The 24,046-nt window shown below is 41.8% G+C and overlaps 1 protein-coding gene across 6 annotated transcripts in view; it reads right to left on the reverse strand.

Moving 5' to 3' along the window:
• LOC130297956 (zinc finger protein 260-like) overlaps nt 1–23,947 on the reverse strand; it is a 68,327-nt gene extending 44,380 nt beyond the window's left edge. The window contains exons 1-3 of one of the 6 annotated variants that reach the window (XM_056550817.1): nt 23,782–23,947; nt 23,621–23,663; nt 19,981–20,056 (exon numbers count right to left, since the gene is read on the reverse strand). In XM_056550817.1, the coding sequence (XP_056406792.1) occupies nt 19,981–20,047 (67 nt within the window). In that variant the 5' untranslated portion in view covers nt 20,048–20,056; nt 23,621–23,663; nt 23,782–23,947. Of the gene's footprint in view, nt 1–19,980; nt 20,075–23,620 lie in introns of all 6 variants that reach the window. The other 5 variants (XM_056550819.1, XM_056550818.1, XM_056550823.1 and 2 more) reach the window with 5 other exon arrangements.
• Between the last annotated feature and the right edge of the window lie 99 nt (nt 23,948–24,046).

Below are 24,046 nucleotides of genomic sequence, written 5' to 3' on the forward strand. Positions count from 1 at the left end.
AACGTCAACCCCCAATCATTGTCATTAAGATGTTTGACAAATTCCATGGCATCAGTTTCACTCCCTAACCAAATAATAAATAAATCGTCAATGAAACGACGATAAAAAGGTATCTGTGCACCGAACCAGCGGGACTGTGCGATAAAAAAGGGACTCGAAGTGCCCCATATACAAATTTGCATAACACTGCAGCCCCGTCGCTGATGGTACACAGAGTCACCAAAGGTAAAAACATTATTTTGCAGAATAAAGAAAATGGATTCTAATAAAAATTCCGATTAGGAGGTGTTCATTTCCCCATCTTGGTCAAAAAAATATTGTATAGAATTTAGACCCCTATCTTCTAAAATGTTGGAGTACAAAGAACTAACATCTAATGTTAAAAAATTTAAATCACTAGGAAGGGATAGGGATTGGAGCTCAGCGATTAATTGTGTGGAATCCTTAAGGTACGCTGGAAGTTCCAAAACATACTTTTGCAAAAAAAGGGTCAACATAATGTGACAGGTGACTCGTTATTGCACCTATCCCGGATATTGTTGGCCTCCCAGGGGGTCGTTTCTCATCTTTGTGAACCTTTGGGAGGTAATAGAAAAGAGGGGTCTAATAATTTTTGACCTGTAGAAACTTTTTTTCTCTTTTATTTAAAATATTTGAATCCAAGGCTTTAGATAAAAAATTATTATAATTAGTTAAAATGTCTGGGGAAGGGTCAGTATCTAAAAGGCTATAATAGATTTTATCTGATAAAATATGTAAAGCCTCATGAATGTAATCATGACGATCTAAAAGAACTGTCCCACCCCCCTTATCCGCGGGACGAATGATCAGGGAGTCATTATTTTTGAGTGTATGGAGAGATTTTCTTTCTTCCTTAGATAAATTATCTCTAAAATTACCAACTGGAATTTCATTTATTTTTCTAAAATCTTGAGAAACCAAAGAATAAAATGTCTCAATATATTTGCCTTTATAAGTTACAGGATAAAGTTAGATTTAGCATAGACATCCACATGTTTAATGGGGATGTCTGGATCTAACGAATGCAGTGACATTCCATCCACAATAGGCTCCACTACTTCACAAAAAACGACCCCCTGGGAGGCCAATAATATCCGGGATAGGTGCAATAAAAAGTCACCTGTCACATTATGTTGACCTTTTTTTTGCAAAAGTATGTTTTGGAACTTCCAGCGTACCTTAAGGATTCCACACAATTAATCGCTGAGCTCCAATCCCTATCCCTTCCTAGTGATTTTAATTTTTTAACATTAGATGTTAGTGCTTTGTACTCCAACATTTTAGAAGATAGGGGTCTAAATTCTACATTCTTTTGACCGAGATGGGGAAATGAACACCTCCCAATCGGAATTTTTATTAGAATCCATTTTATTTATTCAGCAAAATAATGTTTTTACCTTTGGTGACTCTGTGTACCGTCAGCGGCGGGGCTGAGCGATGGGGACTCGATTTGCCCCTAATTATGCAAATTTGTATATGGGGCACTTCGAGTCCCTTTTTTATCGCACGGTCCCCCTGGTTCGGTGCACAGATGCCTTTTTATCGTCGTTTCATTGACGATTTATTTATTATTTGGTTAGGGAGTGAAACTGATGCCATGGAATTTGTCACTTAAAACAGCAGACCAAGATGGCGCCAGGTACCGGGACCATGCCACTTAAACAAGTGAATAATATATGAATTATCTACCGTATATACTCGAGTATAAGCCGACCCGAGTATAAGCCGAGACCCCTAATTTCAACCCAAAATCCCAGGAAAAGTTATTGACTCGAGTATAAGCCTAGGGTGGGAAATACCTCATCCCCCCCTGTCATCATCCAGACCCGTCATTAACATCCTCATCATCCCCTTGTCATCATCCCACACATCCCCCCTTCATCATCCCCTTATCATCCCACACATCCCCCCTTCATCATCCCCTTGTCATCATCCCACACATCCCCTTATCCCACACATCCCCCCTTCATCATCCCCTTGTCATCATCCCACACATCCCCCCTTCATCATCCCCTTGTCATCATCCCACACATCCCCCCTTCATCATCCCCTTGTCATCATCCCACACATCCCCTTATCATCCCACACATCCCCCCTTCATCATCCCCTTGTAATCATCCCACACCCCCCCCCCTTCATCATCCCCACCCCCCTTCATCATCCTCTTCTCATCATTCGCCCTCAGTGGTCTTCAACCTGCGGACCTCCAGAGGTTTCAAAACTACAACTCCCAGCAAGCCCGGGCAGCCATCGGCTGTCCGGGCTTGCTGGGAGTTGTAGTTTTGAAACCTCCGGAGGTCCGCAGGTTGAAGACCACTGCGGCCTTCAACATGCGGACCTCCAGAGGTTTCAAAACTACAACTCCCAGCAAGCCCGGGCAGCCATCGGCTGTCCGGGCTTGCTGGGAGTTGTAGTTTTGAAACCTCCGGAGGTCCGCAGGTTGAAGACCACTGCGGCCTTCAACATGCGGACCTCCAGAGGTTTCAAAACTACAACTCCCAGCAAGCCCGGGCAGCCATCGGCTGTCCGGGCTTGCTGGGAGTTGTAGTTTTGAAACCTCCGGAGGTCCGCAGGTTGAAGACCACTGCGGCCTTCAACATCATCCAGCCCCCTCTCACCCCCTTTAGTTCTGAGTACTCACCTCCGCTCGGCGCTGGTCCGGTCCTGCAGGGCTGTCCGGTAAGGAGGTGGTCCGGTGAGGAGGTGGTCCGGGCTGCTATCTTCACCGGGGGCGCCTCTTCTCCGCGCTTCCGGCCCGGAATAGAGCCGTTGCCTAGACAACGACGCATCTGCGTCATTGTCAAGGCAACGTGACTATTCTGAGGCCGGGCCCGAAGCGCTTAGAAGAGGCATCCCCGGTGAAGATAGCAGCCCGGACCACCTCCTCACCGGACCACCTCCTTACCGGACAGCCCTGCAGGACCGGACCAGCGCCGAGCGGAGGTGAGTACTCAGAACTAAAGGGGGTGAGAGGGGGCTGGATGATGTTGAAGGCCGCAGTGGTCTTCAACCTGCGGACCTCCGGAGGTTTCAAAACTACAACTCCCAGCAAGCCCGGACAGCAGATGGCTGCCCTGGCTTGCTGGGAGTTGTAGTTTTGAAACCTCTGGAAGTCCGCAGGTTGAAGACCACTGCGGGTGGGGGAGTTCACTCGAGTATAAGCCGAGGGGGTGTTTTCAGCACGAAAAATCGTGCTGAAAAACTCGGCTTATACTCGAGTATATACGGTATGTGTAAAATCCCTATTGGTTGATATGATGTATGTATACCCCCACAAACTAAGATCTGGTAATACTCCCTGAGGAAGCCAAATGGCGAAACAACGTTGGGGTGCTGGTGTTGTGTGGGTAGGTACACTGTCTATGTCTCCCAGCCTGTGTTCTGTGAGTGGGGAAGCTTTACATTTATGTTGTTCACTGCGCCCAAGACGAGCGGGTGTTGATTGTTATCCCGCAGTTTTATCTGGGCTCTTATCTGTATTTTGTTACTCCCCTTTCTTCCTGAACACCCGCTGGAGGGCATTTGTTCAGTGACCTCCATTTCTATGTATTGATATCTGTGCAATCTTTGCATGACTTTGATGTGTAACTTATCTTCTGTTATACTGGTGGCCCTACTCTTTAGGTAGGAATAGTTATGCTTTATTGCATTTATGCTAATTAACGATACATTACCTACCTCACTAACTCCAGTTTTTGTCTGGCTATACTGTCCTTTTTAATTGTTTTTATTAAATGATGTTTTCAATAAAGTTTATTATCAACATATGGAATGTGTGTTCAAGTGTTTATATAGGATCTCTTGTTAGTTACTAACATACCTGACTGAATATATATTGTTACTACTTTGCCCTTTTTCTTTGGATATATTAGTGTTATCAAGCTTGCATAAAATCTTCAGTAAAAGGTCCAACAGTTTTCAGCAAAGCTTCTGGTTGTAGACATTCAATTATTTCCTATCTCCCTATCGCTCTCGGGACGGGTGGCGATAGGCCAAGCATACAGAAACAACCCTCACCCTGGCGTCACGAGTGACAAGGGTTAATCACACCCTTTATATACTGCACAGCTAAACCCCAAATACCCTACATCCCCACAGGTTTACCACAGCTCCAACACAGAGAAAAAAAAAATGGAAGCCTTTCCTAGTCTCGTACTATAGTGCCCCGGAACTCAACCCAATTGTCCGCCCTTTTGTTTCTACACAATGGTATATACTGGATGCTCTGGCAGGCTCTTTAGGGGCTTTAAAAGTCCCATGATACATACACACTGACACTAAGGGCAACAGCATTATATCTGTGTAACATGGAATGATTATCAAGACTTTCCTTATTAAGTAGAGGCAATTAGAGCTCTCAATTTTATTGCAGACAGGAGGCGAATATCAGAATGCATTTTCCGTCTTTATTTTGCCCATTAGCAGAAGGAATGACAGTATTAAACATGAAAAGAAAACCCAGGTGTCCAAGCACCTAGTAACCATAGCAACTCCCTCCTCCATCCCACCAATCCAAGCATAGACTGCCCTATATAACCAAGCTGCAGCCCCTTCTCTTTCTTTCTGCTCGTTAGCAGCATCAGTATCTAACAGATAAGTGCATTAATAATTCCCTACATTCCTGTCACCCACACTGTGATTTCTCCCTTGACCCTGTACTCCCAGGGTTGGGGGACACTCTGCCTTCTGTGGCCAGCTTCTGAGGGAGCGAGGGTCCCTCTCTCTCTCTATCTATCTTTATCTCTCCCCCCCCCCTCTCCCCGTGTTTTTCTATCTATATACATCTATATATCTATATCCGTTCCCCCCTTTTTGTCCTCTGGGTCGGTATTTCAGACCCAGAGACCTGTCCCGTTGTTCTGTCTCACTTACTTTCTCCCCTTTTTGGCACTCCGCCATTTTTTCTGACTCCGCCCCCCTTCTTCTCCGGCTTTCACTCTGAGATCTCCTGAGCGCTTCGCACGCCGCAGGGGGGGCGTGTCCACACGTTCGCTTCGCGAGCGTTTTGGCCTGTTACCTCGCCTGCGTGCGGGGCCTTCTGTGTGGTGCCCCGGCGAGTCCCTCGGTTGCACGGCCCGGCCGTTTCTTCGGTCGCCAACTCAGGGATTCCCCGCGGCCCCTCCGCTCATCATTCGGCGCTGGCGCATTAATATCGCCTTACCCAGTTCGCAACTGAGTGGGATTTTTTCGCTGCGCCTTATTGTGAACATTTTCTCTCCCTCTCTCTTATTGTATACTCTTGTATATTTACATGTTATTTATTCACTGCAGTTAATGCTAGTCCCTCTGTCTGTTCTCTCCTTACAGCTGGGACTGCACGCTTATATTGTACATCCATACATATTTTAACTACATCATGTCTGACGATCAGCTATCTCCACCTAATGGTGGGCTGACTCATTCATCTCAGGACCATATCCTAGCCCCTTCTGAATTATTGCAACAGATGGTGTCTACATCGGTCCAATCCGCACTGGCCTCCGCCGTGTCATCTGTCAATGACAGCATATCAAAGTCTGTTTCCATGGCGTTGTCACGGCAACACCGGGAAGGGCCGGCCTCTTCAGGTACCCCCTTGGTCGCCTCCCACATACAATCCCAGGCTTCCAGCCTACTAAGACCCGGCAAGTCGGACCGGAAGAGACGCTATTGCTCCGACTTAGATACCCACCTTACCAATACACCTACTATTGGAGGTGGTTCTAAACTAACTAAGACCTCAGTGCCTCCTGAGGATACCACTGTGAGTGCTCAGAACCCCACGGATGGGGATGACATGCCGGTGGAACCTCTCGGTCCTCCAGGCGTAATAAGCCCGACTCTTTTGTTGAACATTCAGATGGCACCTCAGACTCTGGGAGAGGTGGTCTCGTTGCGGACGCTCGCTCGGGTGGTCGGTCTGCTGACAGCCTCCATCCAGGCGATCTTCCCTGCCCCCTTACACTACAGGGCGCTGCAGAGGCTGAAGATCCGGCACTTGAGGGAGGGTTTGCCCTACTCAGCCGAAGTGCCGCTATCCGCAGAAGCCAAGGGAGAACTCCTGTGGTGGCTGCGTCATGTTCAGGTTTGGAAAGGGAAGACAATTTTCAATTCCAAACCGGACTTGGTGATAGAATCGGACGCCAGCCTGCAGGGTTGGGGTGCCCGCTGCGGGGCATCGACGTCTGGAGGCAAGTGGTCACCATCGGAAATGTGTTTGCACATCAATTACCTGGAACTTCTCGCGGGCACCTTTGCCCTGAGGAGTTTTGCTTTCTACAGGTCGGATTGTTGTATCCTGCTGCACATGGACAATGTAGCAGCCGTTCAATACATCAACCGCCTGGGAGGCACGAAATCCAAGATCCTCGCGGATCTCGCGACGGACCTTTGGCAATTCTGCCTTCAGCGGAATATATTGTTGACCGCGGAGTATCTTCCTGGAATTTCCAACGCCATTGCGGACTGGAACTCCAGGTACCTCACGGACTCCAGCGATTGGATGTTGGAGCCAACGGTGTTCCGGGCGATCCGTGCCCTGTGGGGGCCATTGAGTATCGACTTATTCGCATCTCGTCTCAATCGACAGCTGCCACGATGTGTGGCCACAGGGCACTCTGTACGCCTTCCCGCCATTTGCCATGATTCCCAAAGTATTATGGCAGACGGTGTCCCAGAAGGCGACGCTGGTGTTGATCACCCCCTGGTGGCCGACTCAGTCGTGGTTTCCCCAGGTCCTGGGGATGGCCATAGATGTGCCGAGGTTGTGTCCGCCTCTACTCACGTTGCTTCGAAACCCCTCAGGGAATCTTCATCCCTTGATATCGGACAATCAACTGCCGCTGTTGGCATGGTTGATTTCGGGACACCATTGCTTGGGGGCCGCATTTCGCAATTGGCTTCTGACCTCATCAATGACGCTTGGGCTCCAGGTACCAGATCGGCTTATCGATCAGCCTGGGGACTTTGGCTTCGTTGGTGCTCACGACGGGATTTGGATCCCGTACGTGCCCCTGTAGCGGAGGTCATTAATTACCTCTCGGAGTCTTTTGAGGCGGGGAAAGCTTATCGAACGATTAACGTTTATCGCTCGGCTATTTCTGCCTCCCATGGGTTGGTGGATGGCTTATTGGTTGGACAACACCCTATTGTCTGCCGTCTTATGAGGGGGAAGCGGTTTAAGAGACCGCCTTCTTCGCGATATCTCACCACGTGGGATGTTAGCAGTGTATTACGCATGATTGAGACATGGGAAGACAATGACGACTTGTCTCTTAAACTCCTGTCGTTTAAATTGACAATGTTGTTATGCCTGGTCTCCATCAAGCGTGTGTCATACGTGCGGGCCCTGGATATTTCCAGGAAACAATTTGCTCCCGGTGGGGTTCGTTTTTTCCATTTGTCGTAGGACCAAAACTGATCTACTTGCGGTTTTCTTCCCATCTTTTCCGACGCGTCCAAAATTGTGTGTCGTACGATGTCTTCGGTCTTATGAGTTCAAGACAGCTACGCGTCGACCGACGGGTTCGGCGCAGCTCCTCATCTCCTATTGTCCGCCATATTTACCAGTTTCCTCGCCGACATTGGCTCGGTGGGTGAAGTTGACAATGCCCTTGGCGGGTATTGATATGTCACTATTCACGGCTCACTCCACTAGGAGTGCGATGTCGACCAAAGTCTTTCAGACGGGTGGCTCGCTTTCGGAACTCTTGAGGGCGGCCGACTGGTCGTCTGAGGATACATTCCGAACGTTCTATTTTAAACCTACTGAACATGTGTCTATGTCTGTGTTGTGATGTACTTATGATGCTTCTCTATGTACTGTGCTTTGAACATGCATTCTGATATGAGCCTCCTGTCTGCAATAAAATTGAGGATTTTCCTAGTACAGTGACGGAAAATATTGATTTTATTAAGACAGGAGGCGAATATCATCCCACCCGTTTCCCCTACCCGTTATTATTTATAATCTTTGTTGTTTTCAGGATATTGAAGAATGGTTCTGCCTTGCCACGGTTCATTGTTGGGGTCAGCTGCGTGACCTAGCCGGTTGATCGTTCCTGTTTGAAGATTGACGTTCTGCGTTATTGGTTCAAGATCCTCCGTGTGGACGCCGTCGCGCGAGTTCTGCGGTTTCGATGCTGGACGAAGTCACGGCATAAAGAAAGAGGAGGAGGAGGGGCTGCAGCTTGGTTATATAGGGCAGTCTATTCTTGGATTGGTGGGATGGAGGAGGGAGTTGCTATGGTTTCTAGGTGCTTGGACACCTGTGTTTTTTCTTTTCATGTTTAATACTGTCATTCTTTCTGCTAATGGGCAAAATAAAGAAGGATAATGCATTCTGATATTCGCCTCCTGTCTTAATAAAATCAATATTTTCCGTCACTGTACTAGGAAAATCCTCAATTATTGTATGTATATTGTCTTGTCATCTCCGTATGTCTGCCCTTGTCTGTTCGGTAAGGTTTCCTTATGTTGTTGATGAGCTCAGTCTTGTATAGGTCTCTTAGTGGAGAACATCATTTTTCTTCACCCTTGCTTCTAGGTTTTATCTCTTGTTTTCACTGTGTTCTATATGACTGCCCTAGAGAGGCTTTAATAACAGCACTTCTTTTATTATGGCTCAACTCGCTTAAGCTGTTTTTTTCCATATTTTGCCAGGTATAGGTAACTAGAATAGAGTCTGACAATGCAATTGTAACACACAATGAGATGCCTAACCCCTTAACGACGCAGGACGTATATTTACGTCCTGCGCCGGCTCCCACTATATGAAGCGGGATCGCGCCGCCATCACGCATCATATGGCGTCGGTCTCAGCTCTCATCAACGGTCGGGACCCGCGGCTAATACCACACATCGCCAATCGCGGCGATGTGCGGTATTAACCCTTTAGAAGCGGCGGTCAAAGCTGACCGCCGCTTCTAAAGTGAAAGTGAAAGTGACCCAGCTGCTCAGTCGGGCTGTTCGGGACCGCCGCGGTGAAATCGCGGCATCCCGAACAGCTGACCGGACACCGGGAGGGCCCTTACCTGCCTCCTCGGTGTCCGATGGACGAATGACTGCTCCGTGCCTGAGATCCAGGCAGGAGCAGTCAAGCACCGATAACACTGATCACAGGCGTGTTAATACACGCCAGTGATCAGCATGAGAGATCAGTGTGTGCAGTGTTATAAGTCCCTATGGGACCTATAACACTGCAAAAAAAAATTAAAAAAAAAGTGTTAATAAAGGTCATTTAACCCCTTCCCTAATAATAGTTTGAATCACCCCCCTTTTCCCATAAAAAAAATAAAACAATGTAAAAAAAAAAAATAAATAAACATATGTGGTATCACCGCGTGCGTAAATGTCCGAACTATAAAAATGTATCATTAATTAAATTGTACGGTCAATGGCGTACGCGCAAAAAAATTCCAAAGTCCAAAAAAGCGTATTTTGGTCACTTTTTATACCATTAAAAAATGAATAAAAAGTGATCAAAAAGTCCGATCAAAACAAAAATCATACCAATGAAAACTTCAGATCACAGCGCAAAAAATGAGTCCTCATACCGCCCCGTACGTGGAAAAATAAAAAAGTTATAGGGGTCAGAATATGACATTTTTAAACATATAAATTTTCCTGCATGTAGTTATGATTTTTTCCAGAAGTGCGACAAAATCAAACCTATATACGTAGGGTATCATTTTAACCATATGGACCTAGAGAATAATGATAAGGTGTAATTTTTACCGAAATATGCACTGCGTAGAAACGGAAGCCCCCAAAAGTTGCAAAATGGCGTTTTTTTTCCGATTTTGTTGCACAATGATTTTTTTTTCCGTTTCGCCGTGCATTTTTGGGTAAAATGACTAATGTCACTGCAAAGTAGAATTGGCGACGCAAAAAATAAGCCATAATATGGATTTTTAGGTGGAAAATTGAAAGGGTTATGATTTTTAAAAGGTAAGGAGGAAAAAACGAAAGTGCAAAAACTGAAAAACCCTGAGTCCTTAAGGGGCTAACAAACTTATAGAGCCGAGCACTATGACCAGGGCTGCCATCAGAAATTTTGGGGCCCCTTACACAGCTCAGGCCTGGGTCCCCTGGACACCCCTCACAGTACCGCCAATTGCACATATCGCGTTGCGTTTCCTACGACGTATAACATGATACCAGTATCAGCATTACAAATTGCGCTGCTACCCCCATGGCCCTGGATCAACCTCCTATGCCATTTCAACCACTCCCCACTGTGCTATATCATTTGCCACCACCCTGATCCTCCCCATGTCACTTTATTTCCACTCTCTGATCCCCCCTGCCACTTTATTCCCCCCCTCTGATCCCCCCTGCCACTTTATTCCCCCCTCTGATCCCCCCTGCCACTTTATTCCCCCCCTCTGATCCCCCCTGCCACTTTATTCCCCCCTCTGATCCCCCCCTGCCACTTTATTCCCCCCCCGATCCCCCCTGCCACTTTATTCCCCCCCCGATCCCCCCTGCCACTTTATCCCCCCCCCCCCGATCCCCCCCTGCCACTTTATTCAGAGATAAAGGGAAAGAATTATCAGATCCTGTGCAGAGGGAAAGTGGAGCAGTTGTAGATCGCTTCTTTAATTTTTCAGATTCCTTTAAAAAAAAAAAAAAAGGAACAATCTGGTTGCTATGGGCAACTGCTCCACTTTATCTCTGCACAGGATTTGATAAATCTCCCCCATTATCTCTGAATTTCATGTGTGTTGTGGCCTTTCATGTGCTTACTTGTGGTTTTCTCCTGATGCCTCATATACAGTAACCCCCCGACCTACGATGGCCCCGACATATGATGAAATCGACATACGATGCTTTTATATGTCGAGGCCATCGCATTAACTGCTATCCGACAGCGCAAAATGCTTAAGCTGCTGTCGGATAGCAGTTTAAGCATCCCGGGCAGGTTCACTTACCTATCCCCACTGCTCCGGGTCCACTTCGCGATCCTCCGGTGTCTTCCGCATCTTCTCCGAGGTCCGGGCCTTGCTTTCCGGCGTCGTTATTATGTCACTATGCACGCCGCGCCGGCGCAGCAGCGTAATAACGTCACCAGAAAGCGAGGCCCGGACCCTGCAGAAGAAGCGGAAGAAGCCAGAGGATCACGAAGAAGACGCCGGAGCAGCGGGACAGCATCGGGAGCCCCTGGGACAGCATCGGGAGCCCCTGGGACAGCATCGGGAGAGGTGAGGACCTGGTCCGGAGCGGCGGGGGACAGGTGAGTATAGCTTCCTATACTTTACATTGCACGATTCCCTCAACATACGATGGATTCGACAAACGATGGGTCATACGAATTACCATCGTATGTTGAGGGATCACTATACATGTTTTTAATTTGGTTGGTGTTAACAAAATGAACTTTTAGCGATATGTGGACCCTTTTTTTTGTTTTGTGTAGGTACTTTGTTTTGGAGTTTTACCCTTACAGTCAGATATTGTGGCAGCAGTGGTGGGCGGTCACAGGGGGCTCAGTCATGATTGTGACAGCTGCGACCATGATATTTATACCACTTGTGTATTACAGCCATAATACTTTTAATTTTCAACTTTCCGACCTATATGAGGCTTGCTGCTTTTTGTGCCACCAATTTTACTTTGTAATGGCATCAATCATGCTACCATGAAATACACAGTAAAAAAAAACGCCATTTTGCAACTTTTGGGGGCTTCCGTTTATACAAAAAGTAGTATACTTAAAATCATCCTCTTCTGACCCCTATAACTTTAGCATTTTTCCATATACTGGGATGTGTGAGGGCTCCTCTTTTGCGCTTTGATCTGTAGTTTTTACTGGTACCATTTTTGTATTGAGGCGACTTTTCGATCGCTTTTTTTAAAACTTTTTTTTATGGTATATGAAATTACTAAAAATTTGCAATTGTGGACTATTTTTTTTTAACAATTCTGACATTGACCGTGTGGGATAATTAACGTTATATTGGAATAGTTTGGACATTTATTTATTGATTCTTAAATCAATAAATGTGGTGGGTGTTTTAAATGCAGTGTGTGGGAATTATATAGTGCAGTGTTTTCCAAACAATGTATCTCCAGCTGTTGCAAAACTACAACTCCCAGGATGCCCAGACAGCTGTTGGCTTTCTGGGAGTTGTAGTTTTGTAACAGCTGGAGGCACACTGTTTGGAAAACACAGACATAGTAATTTGTGTGTGAGTATGTAGTATAGGTTACCTTCACATGATACACATTCCCCTATACAGGAACTTCTTCCTGGGCCTTCATTGTATAGTAGTCAGGCTCCTCCCACCCATATGACTGATCACATGTTAATGACATCACCAAAGGTCCTCTGCCTCCCATACACAGCCAGATGTTCGGCAGTTATCGCTCGATTGTGATGCTGTCGTCTGTAAGAGCCTTATCCAGGGAGGAGAGGACAGATGGCAGGAAGTATTTGCAGCTGCCAGTGAAAGCACGAGACTGCTGCTTAAACAGCAGTATTCTGTGCTGGGGCTGCTGCAGGGGGGTGCAGCAGGGGCCCTGGCCTCCCTGGGAGACGGGGCCCCTTACTGGAGTACTGGCTGTACCCCCCTGATGGCGGCCCTGACTATGACCTTTGGGACTGTTGTGTTATACACTTGACAAATCTGTATATCCAGGCCATGCAAATTAACCTAGACTTTCATGTACAAAATACTTTGTTACTGTTTGGACACATGATATATTGTTTATATCCTTTTACTTTATATACTGAATAAAAGAAAAATTGTTTTGAAAAAAAAAAAAAAGCAAATATAACAAATATGCGAATTTTGCGAAAATATGACGAATATTCGTCCATATATTCGCAAAATATTGTGAATTCAAATATGGCCTATGCCGCTCAGCACTAGTCCTTGTCAAGAAAAAGATGGGACAATCCGCTTCTGTGTGGATTACAGAAAGCTAAATAACGTCACTCACAAAGATGCCTACCCTCTACCCAGAATAGAAGAATCTCTGACTGCTTTGGGATCAGCTGCCTGTTTCTCCACATTAGACCTGACCAGTGGATATTGGAAAGTGCCGATGGCAGAAGAAGACCGTGAGAAGACGGCGTTTGTGACTCCGATGGGCTCTCCGAGTTCAAGAGCATGCCCTTTGGGCTGTGCAATGCACATGCCACCTTTCAGCACTTAATGGAACGATGCCTCGGACATCTCAACTTCCAGAGTGTACTCCTGTATTTGGACAATGTCATTGTCTATTCTAAGACTTATCAAGAGCATCTGGACTACTTGAAGGAGATGTTTCAAGTTCTGATCCAGCACGGGTTAAAGATCAAGCCCTCAAAATGCCATTTGCTGATGCCACGAGTTCACTATCTTGGGCATGTCGTCAGTGCAGAGGGTGTTCAGCCTGACCCCGAAAAAGTGAGTGTTATAAAGGACTGGCCTACACACCAAGATACACACCAAGATACCAGATACCAAGACTGACCTCATGTAATATCATGTACACATAGTACATTTCATAATTCCTCTAGTGTACCAACTAATAAACTTCAGTACACCTAATGCAAATAAATATATCACAATAAAAAAAACCTCAACAAGCTTTAGGGACTGTAACATGTTATTATCCAGTTCCATACCATTGTGTAGACACTAATTTGTTCTTTTGTCTCCTATGTGCTCAGGATGCTCTTCCTGGCCAGAAGATGCTCCTGTAGCTCAAATAAAATACACGTATCCAGAAAGGTAACAGTATGTATGTGTTATCTAGGTAAAGTTCTAGGGGTAAGAGTGTATAGCCAATAGACCCTAGTAGTCAAAAGAAAGAAAAATAAAAAAAATAAACAAATAATAAAGTATTGGTCAAGTGCTAGTCAGTACTAAATTTCATGCATAATAAGGTGATAGTAAAAGGATCTCTAAAATCAGTCTAAAGTAATCCTGTTTGTGAATTCATAGTCCTAATTCATCCTGTTCGTGAATTCATAATTAACCACCATCCTGTTTGTGTATTCATAATCCTCTATAATCCTGTTCCTGAATTCATGGATACTACAATCCTATTCGTGAGTTCATTAGAACTCCTAATCCTGTTGTGAATTAATGTAATATAATTCTGTTGATATAAAAAAAAAAAAAAAAAAAGATTTGGTGCTTGCAAGGACATTCTACAATGAGCAAGGACTCTTTATTATTGTGTTATTCTACAGCCTGACTCAGGACATTAAAATTATGCCCAGGACTGTGTTATGGACTTTCAGGCATTCTGTAACTCTGCATTTGGGGACCGGGTTTATGGTGTCCTGGAACAGGACTTGATCCTGTTGCTCTGTCTAAAGTCCCCACAGCCAGAGTCCTTCCATTCTATCAGGGCTCTTCTTGAGGGCTAACCCCTAGTCGCCTCTTAATATTGTGTTTAATGTATATATTTATATATTTTCTATTATAGTATATTGATCTACAGGACCTTAGGTCATGTGACTGTTAATAAATTGTGTTATGCTAACGTTCAAGGACCTTTGGGTCATGTGATATGCCCATAATGCTTTAGGTCAGGACTGACAGGTTTGCTAAACCAATGAGCTTTGATCCTGCCCCCTCCATATATATAATGGGGCGGCTGCCACTTAACCGCTCTCTTAGTTCCGGACTATCAGAGAAAGCACTCCGGTTATTACAGCTACAAGACAAGCTAGGCCTGAAGCCTATTCCTCAGCAGCCACAAAACGGGAGTGAATCCAGCTCAAAACCTACAAATCCTGTGTGACTACTGGACCCAAATTACCCCTAAATCCAGTGACACAGTAACTAGCAAAATCCAAGCTCATCCTAATACAAAGTCCCAGCAAACCTGTGAGGAGCCTGCACCACGGTCCTCTTACAAAAGACTGTCTGTATTCTGCACCTGCATAAAATCTGCAGTAAAGTTATTCTTGGTTTACTACAACCTCTGCTGTGGACAATCCTTTATTCCTCCCTATCGTTTGTGGGACGGGTGGCGGTAGGACTATTGCATTGAGGAAGCCCGCACCCTGGCATCACGACAATCAAGGGTTAATCCTATACCCTACACTACCACTCTGCAACACCCCTGTTCATCATCACCCCTATAGGCTACCACAATACTATACATTATATACACTACACCCTCTATACATTATATACACTGTAACGCCGAGCGCTCCAGGTCCCGCGGCTTCCCCGGAGCGCTCGCGGCGTTGTAGTAAAAGCAACGCTCCGGTCTCTGACCGCGAGCGCTGCTGTGTTCGCGTCGGCGGGGACGCGATCCGTGGGACGGGTCAGACCCGTTCACGGATCGCGCCCCGTTCTACTCACCCTCCTCCTGTGTCTGTCTCATCCCGGCGCGCGCGGCCCCGCTCCCTAGGGCGCGCACGCGCGCCGATGTTCTGAGATTTAAAGGGCCAGCGCACCGTTAATTGTGGCCTGGCCCAATTAGTTCTAATCAACTCCCTACACTATTTATACCCACTTCCCCTTCCTTTCCAAGCCGGATCTTGTTGCCCTAGTGCCCTGAGAAAGCGTTTTGTGTATCCCAAACCTGTGTATCCAGACCCTTGCCGTTGCCCCTGACTACGACCCTTTGCTGCCTGCCCTGACCTTCTGCTACGTCCGACCTTGCTCTTGCCTTGTCCCTGTGTACCGCGCCTGTCTCAGCTGTCAGTGGGGTTGAGTCGCTATCGGGTGGAACGACCTGGGGGTTACCTGCCGCTGCAAGTCCATCCCGCTTTGTGGCGGGCTCTGGTGAAAACCAGTAACCCCTTAGATTCCGTTCCCCTGGTACGGCCCACGCCATCACCTCACTGACACAGAGGATCCAGCTCCAGTGTCCTCTCTGCATTCCAGTCCAGATCCTGACAGTAGATCCGGCCATGGATCCCGCTGAGGTCCCGCTGCCTAGTGTCGCTAACCTAACCACCGTGGTCGCCCAGCAATCACAGCAGATCGCGCAACAAGGACAGCAGCTGACTCAACTGACCGTTATGCTGCAACAGCTTCTGCCACAACTACAGCAACCATCTCCTTCGCCAGCTCCTGCATCTCCTCCGCAGCGAGTGGCTGCTCCCAGTTTCCGCCTGTCTCTACCGGACAAGTTTGATGGGGATTCTAAACAGTGCCGTGGATTCCTGTCCCAGTGTTCCCTACACCTGGAGATGATGTCGGACCAATTCCCTACAGAACGGTCTAAGGTGGCTTTCGTGGTCAGTCTCCTGTCTGGAAAGGCCTTGTCATGGGCCACACCGCTTAGGGACCGCAACAATCCCGCCACCGCTGCTATCCAGTCCTTCTTCTCAGTAGTTCGTAGTGTTTTTGAGGAGCCAGCCCGGGCTTCCTCAGCCGAGACAGCTTTGCTGAACCTCGTCCAAGGGAGTTCTTCTGTGGGTGAATACGCCATCCAGTTCCGCACCCTCGCCTCTGAGCTACCCTGGAATAATGAGGCCCTCTGCCCGACCTTCAAGAAAGGCTCATCCAGTAACATAAAAGATGTCCTGGCCGCACGAGAAATTTCTGCTAATCTGTCAGAACTAATCCATTTGGCCACCCGCATCGACATGCGTTTCTCGGAAAGACGCCAGGAACTTCGTCAGGAAAAGGATCTTGTTCGCACCAGGCGGTTTTTCTCCCCGGCTCCTCTCTTCCAACGTCCTTTGCAATCTGTTCCTGTGCCTTCCGCCGAGGAGGCTATGCAAGTGGATCGGTCTCGCCTGACCCTACAAGAGAGGACTCGCTGCCGAAACGAGAATTTGTGCCTGTACTGTGCTAGTACCGAACATTTCCTAAAAGACTGTCCTATCCGCCCTCCGCGTCAGGAGAAACGCACGCACCTTGTTCACAAGGGTGAAATGACACTTGGTGTGAATTCTGCCTTCACAGGCTTCCCACGCATATCGTCTCGGATAGAGGCGTTCAATTTGTGTCAAAATTATGGAGAGCTCTCTGTAATCAATGAAAGATCAAATTAAATTCCTCGTCCTCCTATCACCCCCAATCCAATGGACAAGTGGAAAGAGTAAACCAGATTCTTGGTGACTACTTGCGACATTTTGTCTCCTCCCGTCAAGATGATTGGGTCGACCTTCTGCCCTGGGCTGAATTCTCGTACAATTTCAAAAATTCTGAATCCTCCGCCAAATCCCCATTCTTTGTGGTGTACGGCCGTCACCCTCTGCCCCCCCCTCCCCATTCCCACTTCTTCTGGAGTTCCTGCCGTGGATGAAGTAACCCGGAACTTCTCCGCTATCTGGAAGGAGACTCAAAAGTCGCTACTACTGGCCTCGTCTCGAATGAAGAGACATGCAGATAAAAAGAGAAGAACTCCTCCTGTCTTCGCTCCTGGGGACAAAGTGTGGGTCTCTGCCAAATATATCCGGTTTTGTGTTCCTAGCTACAAGTTGGGTCCACGTTACCTTGGACCATTTAAAGTCAAAAGTCAAATCAACTGTCTCCTACAAGCTTCATCTTCCTCCTTCTCTTCGTATTCCTAACTCCTTTCATGATTCCCTTCTCAAACCTCTCGTTCTTAACCGCTTTTCCCCCAAGGTCACCGTTTCTGCTCCTGTCTCTGGCTCCTCTGATCTCTTTGCGGTAAAAGAATTCCTCGCCTCCAAGGTTGTCAGAGGTAAAAAAAAAAATTCTTGTTAACTGGGAGAATTGTGGCCCGAAGAGAGGTCTTGGGAGCCCGAGGACAATATCCTCGACAAGGAGCTCATCCATAGGTTCCTGGGTTCCAAAAAGAGGGGGAGACCTAAGTGGGGGGGTACTGTAACGCCGAGCGCTCCGGGTCCCGTGGCGTTGTAGTAACAGCAGCGCTCCGGTCTCTGTCTCTGACCGCGAGCGCTGCTGTGTTCGTGCCGGCGGGGACGCGATCTGTGGGACGAATCAGACCCGTTCACAGATCGCGCCCCGTTCTATTCACCCTCCTCCTGTGTCTGTCTCGTCCCGGCGCGCACGGCCAAACTCCCTAGGGCACGCGCGCGCCGATGTTCTGAGATTTAAAGGGCCAGCGCACCGTTAATTGGTGCCTGGCCCAATTAGTCCTAATCACCTCCCTACACTATTTATACCCACTTCCCCTTCCTGTCCCTGCCGGATCTTGTTGTCCTGGTGCCCTGAGAAAGCGTTTTGTGTATCCCAAACCTGTGTATCCAGACCCTTGCCGTTGCCCCTGACTACGACCCTTTTCTGCCTGCCCCGACCTTCTGCTACGTCCGACCTTGCTCTTGCCTTGTCCCTGTGTACCGCGCCTGTCTCAGCTGTCAGTGGGGTTGAGTCGCTATCGGGTGGAACAACCTGGGGGTTACCTGCCGCTGCAAGTCCATCCCGCTTTGCGGCGGGCTCTGGTGAAAACCAGTAACCCCTTAGATTCCGTTCCCCTGGTACGGCCCACGCCATCACCTCACTGACACAGAGGATCCAGCTCCAGTGTCCTCTCTGCATTCCAGTCCGGATCCTGACATACACTATATCCTCTATAATACTATACATTATATATACACTATATCCTCTATAATACTATACATTATATACTATATCCTCTATAATACTATACATTATATATACACTATATCCTCTATAATACTATACATTATATATACTATATCCTCTATAATACTATACATTATATATACTATATCCCCTATAATACTATACATTATATATACACTATATCCTCTATAATACTATACATTATATACACTATATCCTCTATAATACTATACATTATATATATACTATATCCTCTATAATACTATACATTATATATATACTATATCCTCTATAATACTATACATTATATATACACTATATCCTCTATAAGACTTTACATTATATACTATATCCTCTATAATACTATACATTATATCCTCTATACATTATATACACTATATCCTCTATAATACTATACATTATATATACTATATCATCTATAATACTATACATTATATATACTATATCATCTATAATACTATACATTATATCCACTATATCCTCTATAATACTATACATTATATACACGATATCCTCTATAATACTATACATTATATATACTATATCCTCTATAATACTATACATTATATCCACTATATCCTCTATAATACTATACATTATATATACTATATCCTCTATAATACTATACATCATATACACTATATCCTCTATAATACTATACATTATATATACTATATCCTCTATAATACTATACATCATATACACTATATCCTCTATAATACTATACATTATATATACACTATATCCTCTATAATACTATACATTATATCCACTATATCCTCTATAATACTATACATTATATATACTATATCCTCTATAAAACTATACATTATATACACGATATCCTCTATAATACTATACATTATATATACACTATATCCTCTATAATACTATACATTATATACTATATCCTCTAGAATACTATACATTATATATACTATATCCTCTAGAATACTATACATTATATATACACTATATCCTCTATAATACTATACATTATATACACTATATCCTCTATAATACTATACATTATATACACTATATCCTCTATAATACTATACATTATATACACGATATCCTCTATAATACTATACATTATATATACACTATATCCTCTATAATACTATACATTATATATACACTATATCCTCTATAATACTATACATTATATATACATTATATCCTCTAGAATACTATACATTATTTATACACTATATCCTCTATAATACTATACATTATATACACTATATCCTCTATAATACTATACATTATATACACTATATCCTCTATAATACTATACATTATATACACGATATCCTCTATAATACTATACATTATATATACACTATATCCTCTATAATACTATACATTATATATACACTATATCCTCTATAATACTATACATTATATATACATTATATCCTCTATAATACTATACATTATATACACTATATCCTCTATAATACTATACATTATATATTACCTTCCTCCCCGGATCCAGCGATCACACAATGTATATAGAGCAGAGAATGAATGGACGTCTGTGTCATGTGACAATCCTGGAGAAGTGATAACAGCTGTGGTGAGGGGTGTGAGAAGATATTTATATTGTAGTCATGTGACACCACCGCACAGCAGAGAGGAGAACGTGTCAGAGCTGCACTGTAACCTCAGCAAAGTGTCCTCTATACATTATATACTATATCCTCTATAATACTATACATTATATATACACTATATCCTCTATAATACTATACATTATATATACACTATATCCTCTATAATACTATACATTATATATACTATATCCTCTATAATACCATACATTATATATACTATATCCTCTATAATACTATACATTATATATACTATATCCTCTATAATACTATACATTATATATACTATATCCTCTATAATACTATACATTATATATATACTATATCCTCTATAATACTATACATTATATATACTATATCCTCTATAATACTATACATTATATATATACTATATCCTCTATAATACTATACATTATATATATACTATATCCTCTATAATACTATACATTATATACACTATATCCTCTATAATACTATACATTATATATACTATATCCTCTATAATACTATACATTATATATACTATATCCTCTATAATACTATACATTATATATACACTATATCCTCTATAATACTATACATTATATATACACTATATCCTCTATAATACTATACATTATATATACTATATCCCCTATAATACTATACATTATATACACTATATCCTCTATAATACTATACATTATATATCCACTATATCCTCTATAATACTATACATTATATATCCACTATATCCTCTATAATACTATACATTATATATACACTATATCCTCTATAATACTATACATTATATATACACTATATCCTCTATAATACTATACATTATATATACTACATCCTCTATAATACTATACATTATATATACACTATATCCTCTATAATACTATACATTATATATACACTATATCCTCTATAATACTATACATTATATATACTATATCCTCTATAATACTATACATTATATATACTATATCCTCTATAATACTATACATTATATATACTATATCCTCTATAATACTATACATTATATATACTATATCCTCTATAATACTATACATTATATATACTATATCCTCTATAATACTATACATTATATATACTATATCCTCTATAATACTATACATTATATACACTATATCCTCTATAATACTATACATTATATATACACTATATCCTCTATAATACTATACATTATATATACATTATATCCTCTATAATACTATACATTATATATACACTATATCCTCTATAATACTATACATCATATACACTATATCCTCTATAATACTATACATTATATATACACTATATCCTCTATAATACTATACATTATATACTATATCCTCTATAATACTATACATTATATACTATATCCTCTATAATACTATACATTATATATACACTATATCCTCTATAATACTATACATTATATATACACTATATCCTCTATAATACTATACATTATATACACTATATCCTCTATAATACTATACATTATATACACTATATCCTCTATAATACTATACATTATATATACACTATATCCTCTATAATACTATACATTATATATACACTATATCCTCTATAATACTATACATTATATATACACTATATCCTCTATAATACTATACATTATATATACACTATATCCTCTATAATACTATACATTATATACTATATCCTCTATAATACTATACATTATATATACACTATATCCTCTATAATACTATACATTATATATACACTATATCCTCTATAATACTATACATTATATATACACTATATCCTCTATAATACTATACATTATATATACACTATATCCTCTATAATACTATACATTATATATACACTATATCCTCTATAATACTATACATTATATATCCACTATATCCTCTATAATACTATACATTATATATACACTATATCCTCTATAATACTATACATTATATACACTATATCCTCTATAATACTATACATTATATATACTATATCCTCTATAATACTATACATTATATATACATTATATTCTCTATAATACTATACATTATATACACTATATCCTCTATAATACTATACATTATATATACTATATCCTCTATAATACTATACATTATATATACTATATCCTCTATAATACTATACATTATATACACTATATCCTCTATAATACTATACATTATATACACTATATCCTCTATAATACTATACATTATATACACTATATCCTCTATAATACTATACATTATATACACTATATCCTCTATAATACTATACATTATATACACACTATATCCTCTATAATACTATACATTATATATACTATATCCTCTATAATACTATACATTATATACACACTATATCCTCTATAATACTATACATTATATACACTATATCCTCTATAATACTATACATTATATACACTATATCCTCTATAATACTATACATTATATATACTATATCCTCTATAATACTATACATTATATACACTATATCCTCTATAATACTATACATTATATATACTATATCCTCTATAATACTATACATTATATATACACTATATCCTCTATAATACTATACATTATATACACGATATCCTCTATAATACTATACATTATATATACACTATATCCTCTATAATACTATACATTATATACACTATATCCTCTATAATACTATACATTATATATACACTATATCCTCTATAATACTATACATTATATATACACTATATCCTCTATAATACTATACATTACATATATACTATATCCTCTATAATACTATACATTATATATACTATATCCTCTATAATACTATACATTATATATACTATATCCTCTATAATACTATACATTATATATACACTATATCCTCTATAATACTATACATTATATATACACTATATCCTCTATAATACTATACATTATATATACACTATATCCTCTATAATACTATACATTATATATACACTATATCCTCTATAATACTATACATTATATATACACTATATCCTCTATAATACTATACATTATATATACACTATATCCTCTATAATACTATACATTATATACACTATATCCTCTATAATACTATACATTATATATACTATATCCTCTATAATACTATACATTATATATACACTATATCCTCTATAATACTATACATTATATATACACTATATCCTCTATAATACTATACATTATATATACACTATATCCTCTATAATACTATACATTATATATACACTATATCCTCTATAATACTATACATTATATATACACTATATCCTCTATAATACTATACATTATATATACTATATCCCCTATAATACTATACATTATATATATACTATATCCTCTATAATACTATACATTATATACACTATATCCTCTATAATACTATACATTATATATACACTATATCCTCTATAATACTATACATTATATATACTATATCCCCTATAATACTATACATTATATATACTATATCCCCTATAATACTATACATTACCTTACGTCTGTGTCCGTGTGATGTCTCAGAGCGATGACAACAGCTGCAGGAGTGAGAAGATATTCCTGAGCTGTAGTAACCTGACACCACACCACCGCACAGCAGAGCCGAACACGTGTTCAGGAGACACAAGAGCTTACACTGTATTTAAGTGCCTATACCTTTAAGTCCTGTTGTTAAGCTATGTAACCTGGGATGGTGTCAGTGATCAGGTGACTTGTGGGTGACCTATAGAACTCCTCCAAATTGCTCCCTTATAAACCAAGGGAGGAGCTGGCCTAGTCAGACTAGAGATTGCTGAGGAGCTCCTCTATCTCCACAGGTTGTTTCTTTCCATTAGTTATTCTGCCCGGTAACAGCTGTTCTGAGAAGAGATGATTCCGGCCTCTGATTGGACGTCCAGATTCTGCCCGGCAACAGTGATCT

This window comes from Hyla sarda (genome assembly GCF_029499605.1).
Source record: "Hyla sarda isolate aHylSar1 chromosome 1 unlocalized genomic scaffold, aHylSar1.hap1 SUPER_1_unloc_12, whole genome shotgun sequence".
Classification (NCBI taxonomy): domain Eukaryota; kingdom Metazoa; phylum Chordata; class Amphibia; order Anura; family Hylidae; genus Hyla; species Hyla sarda.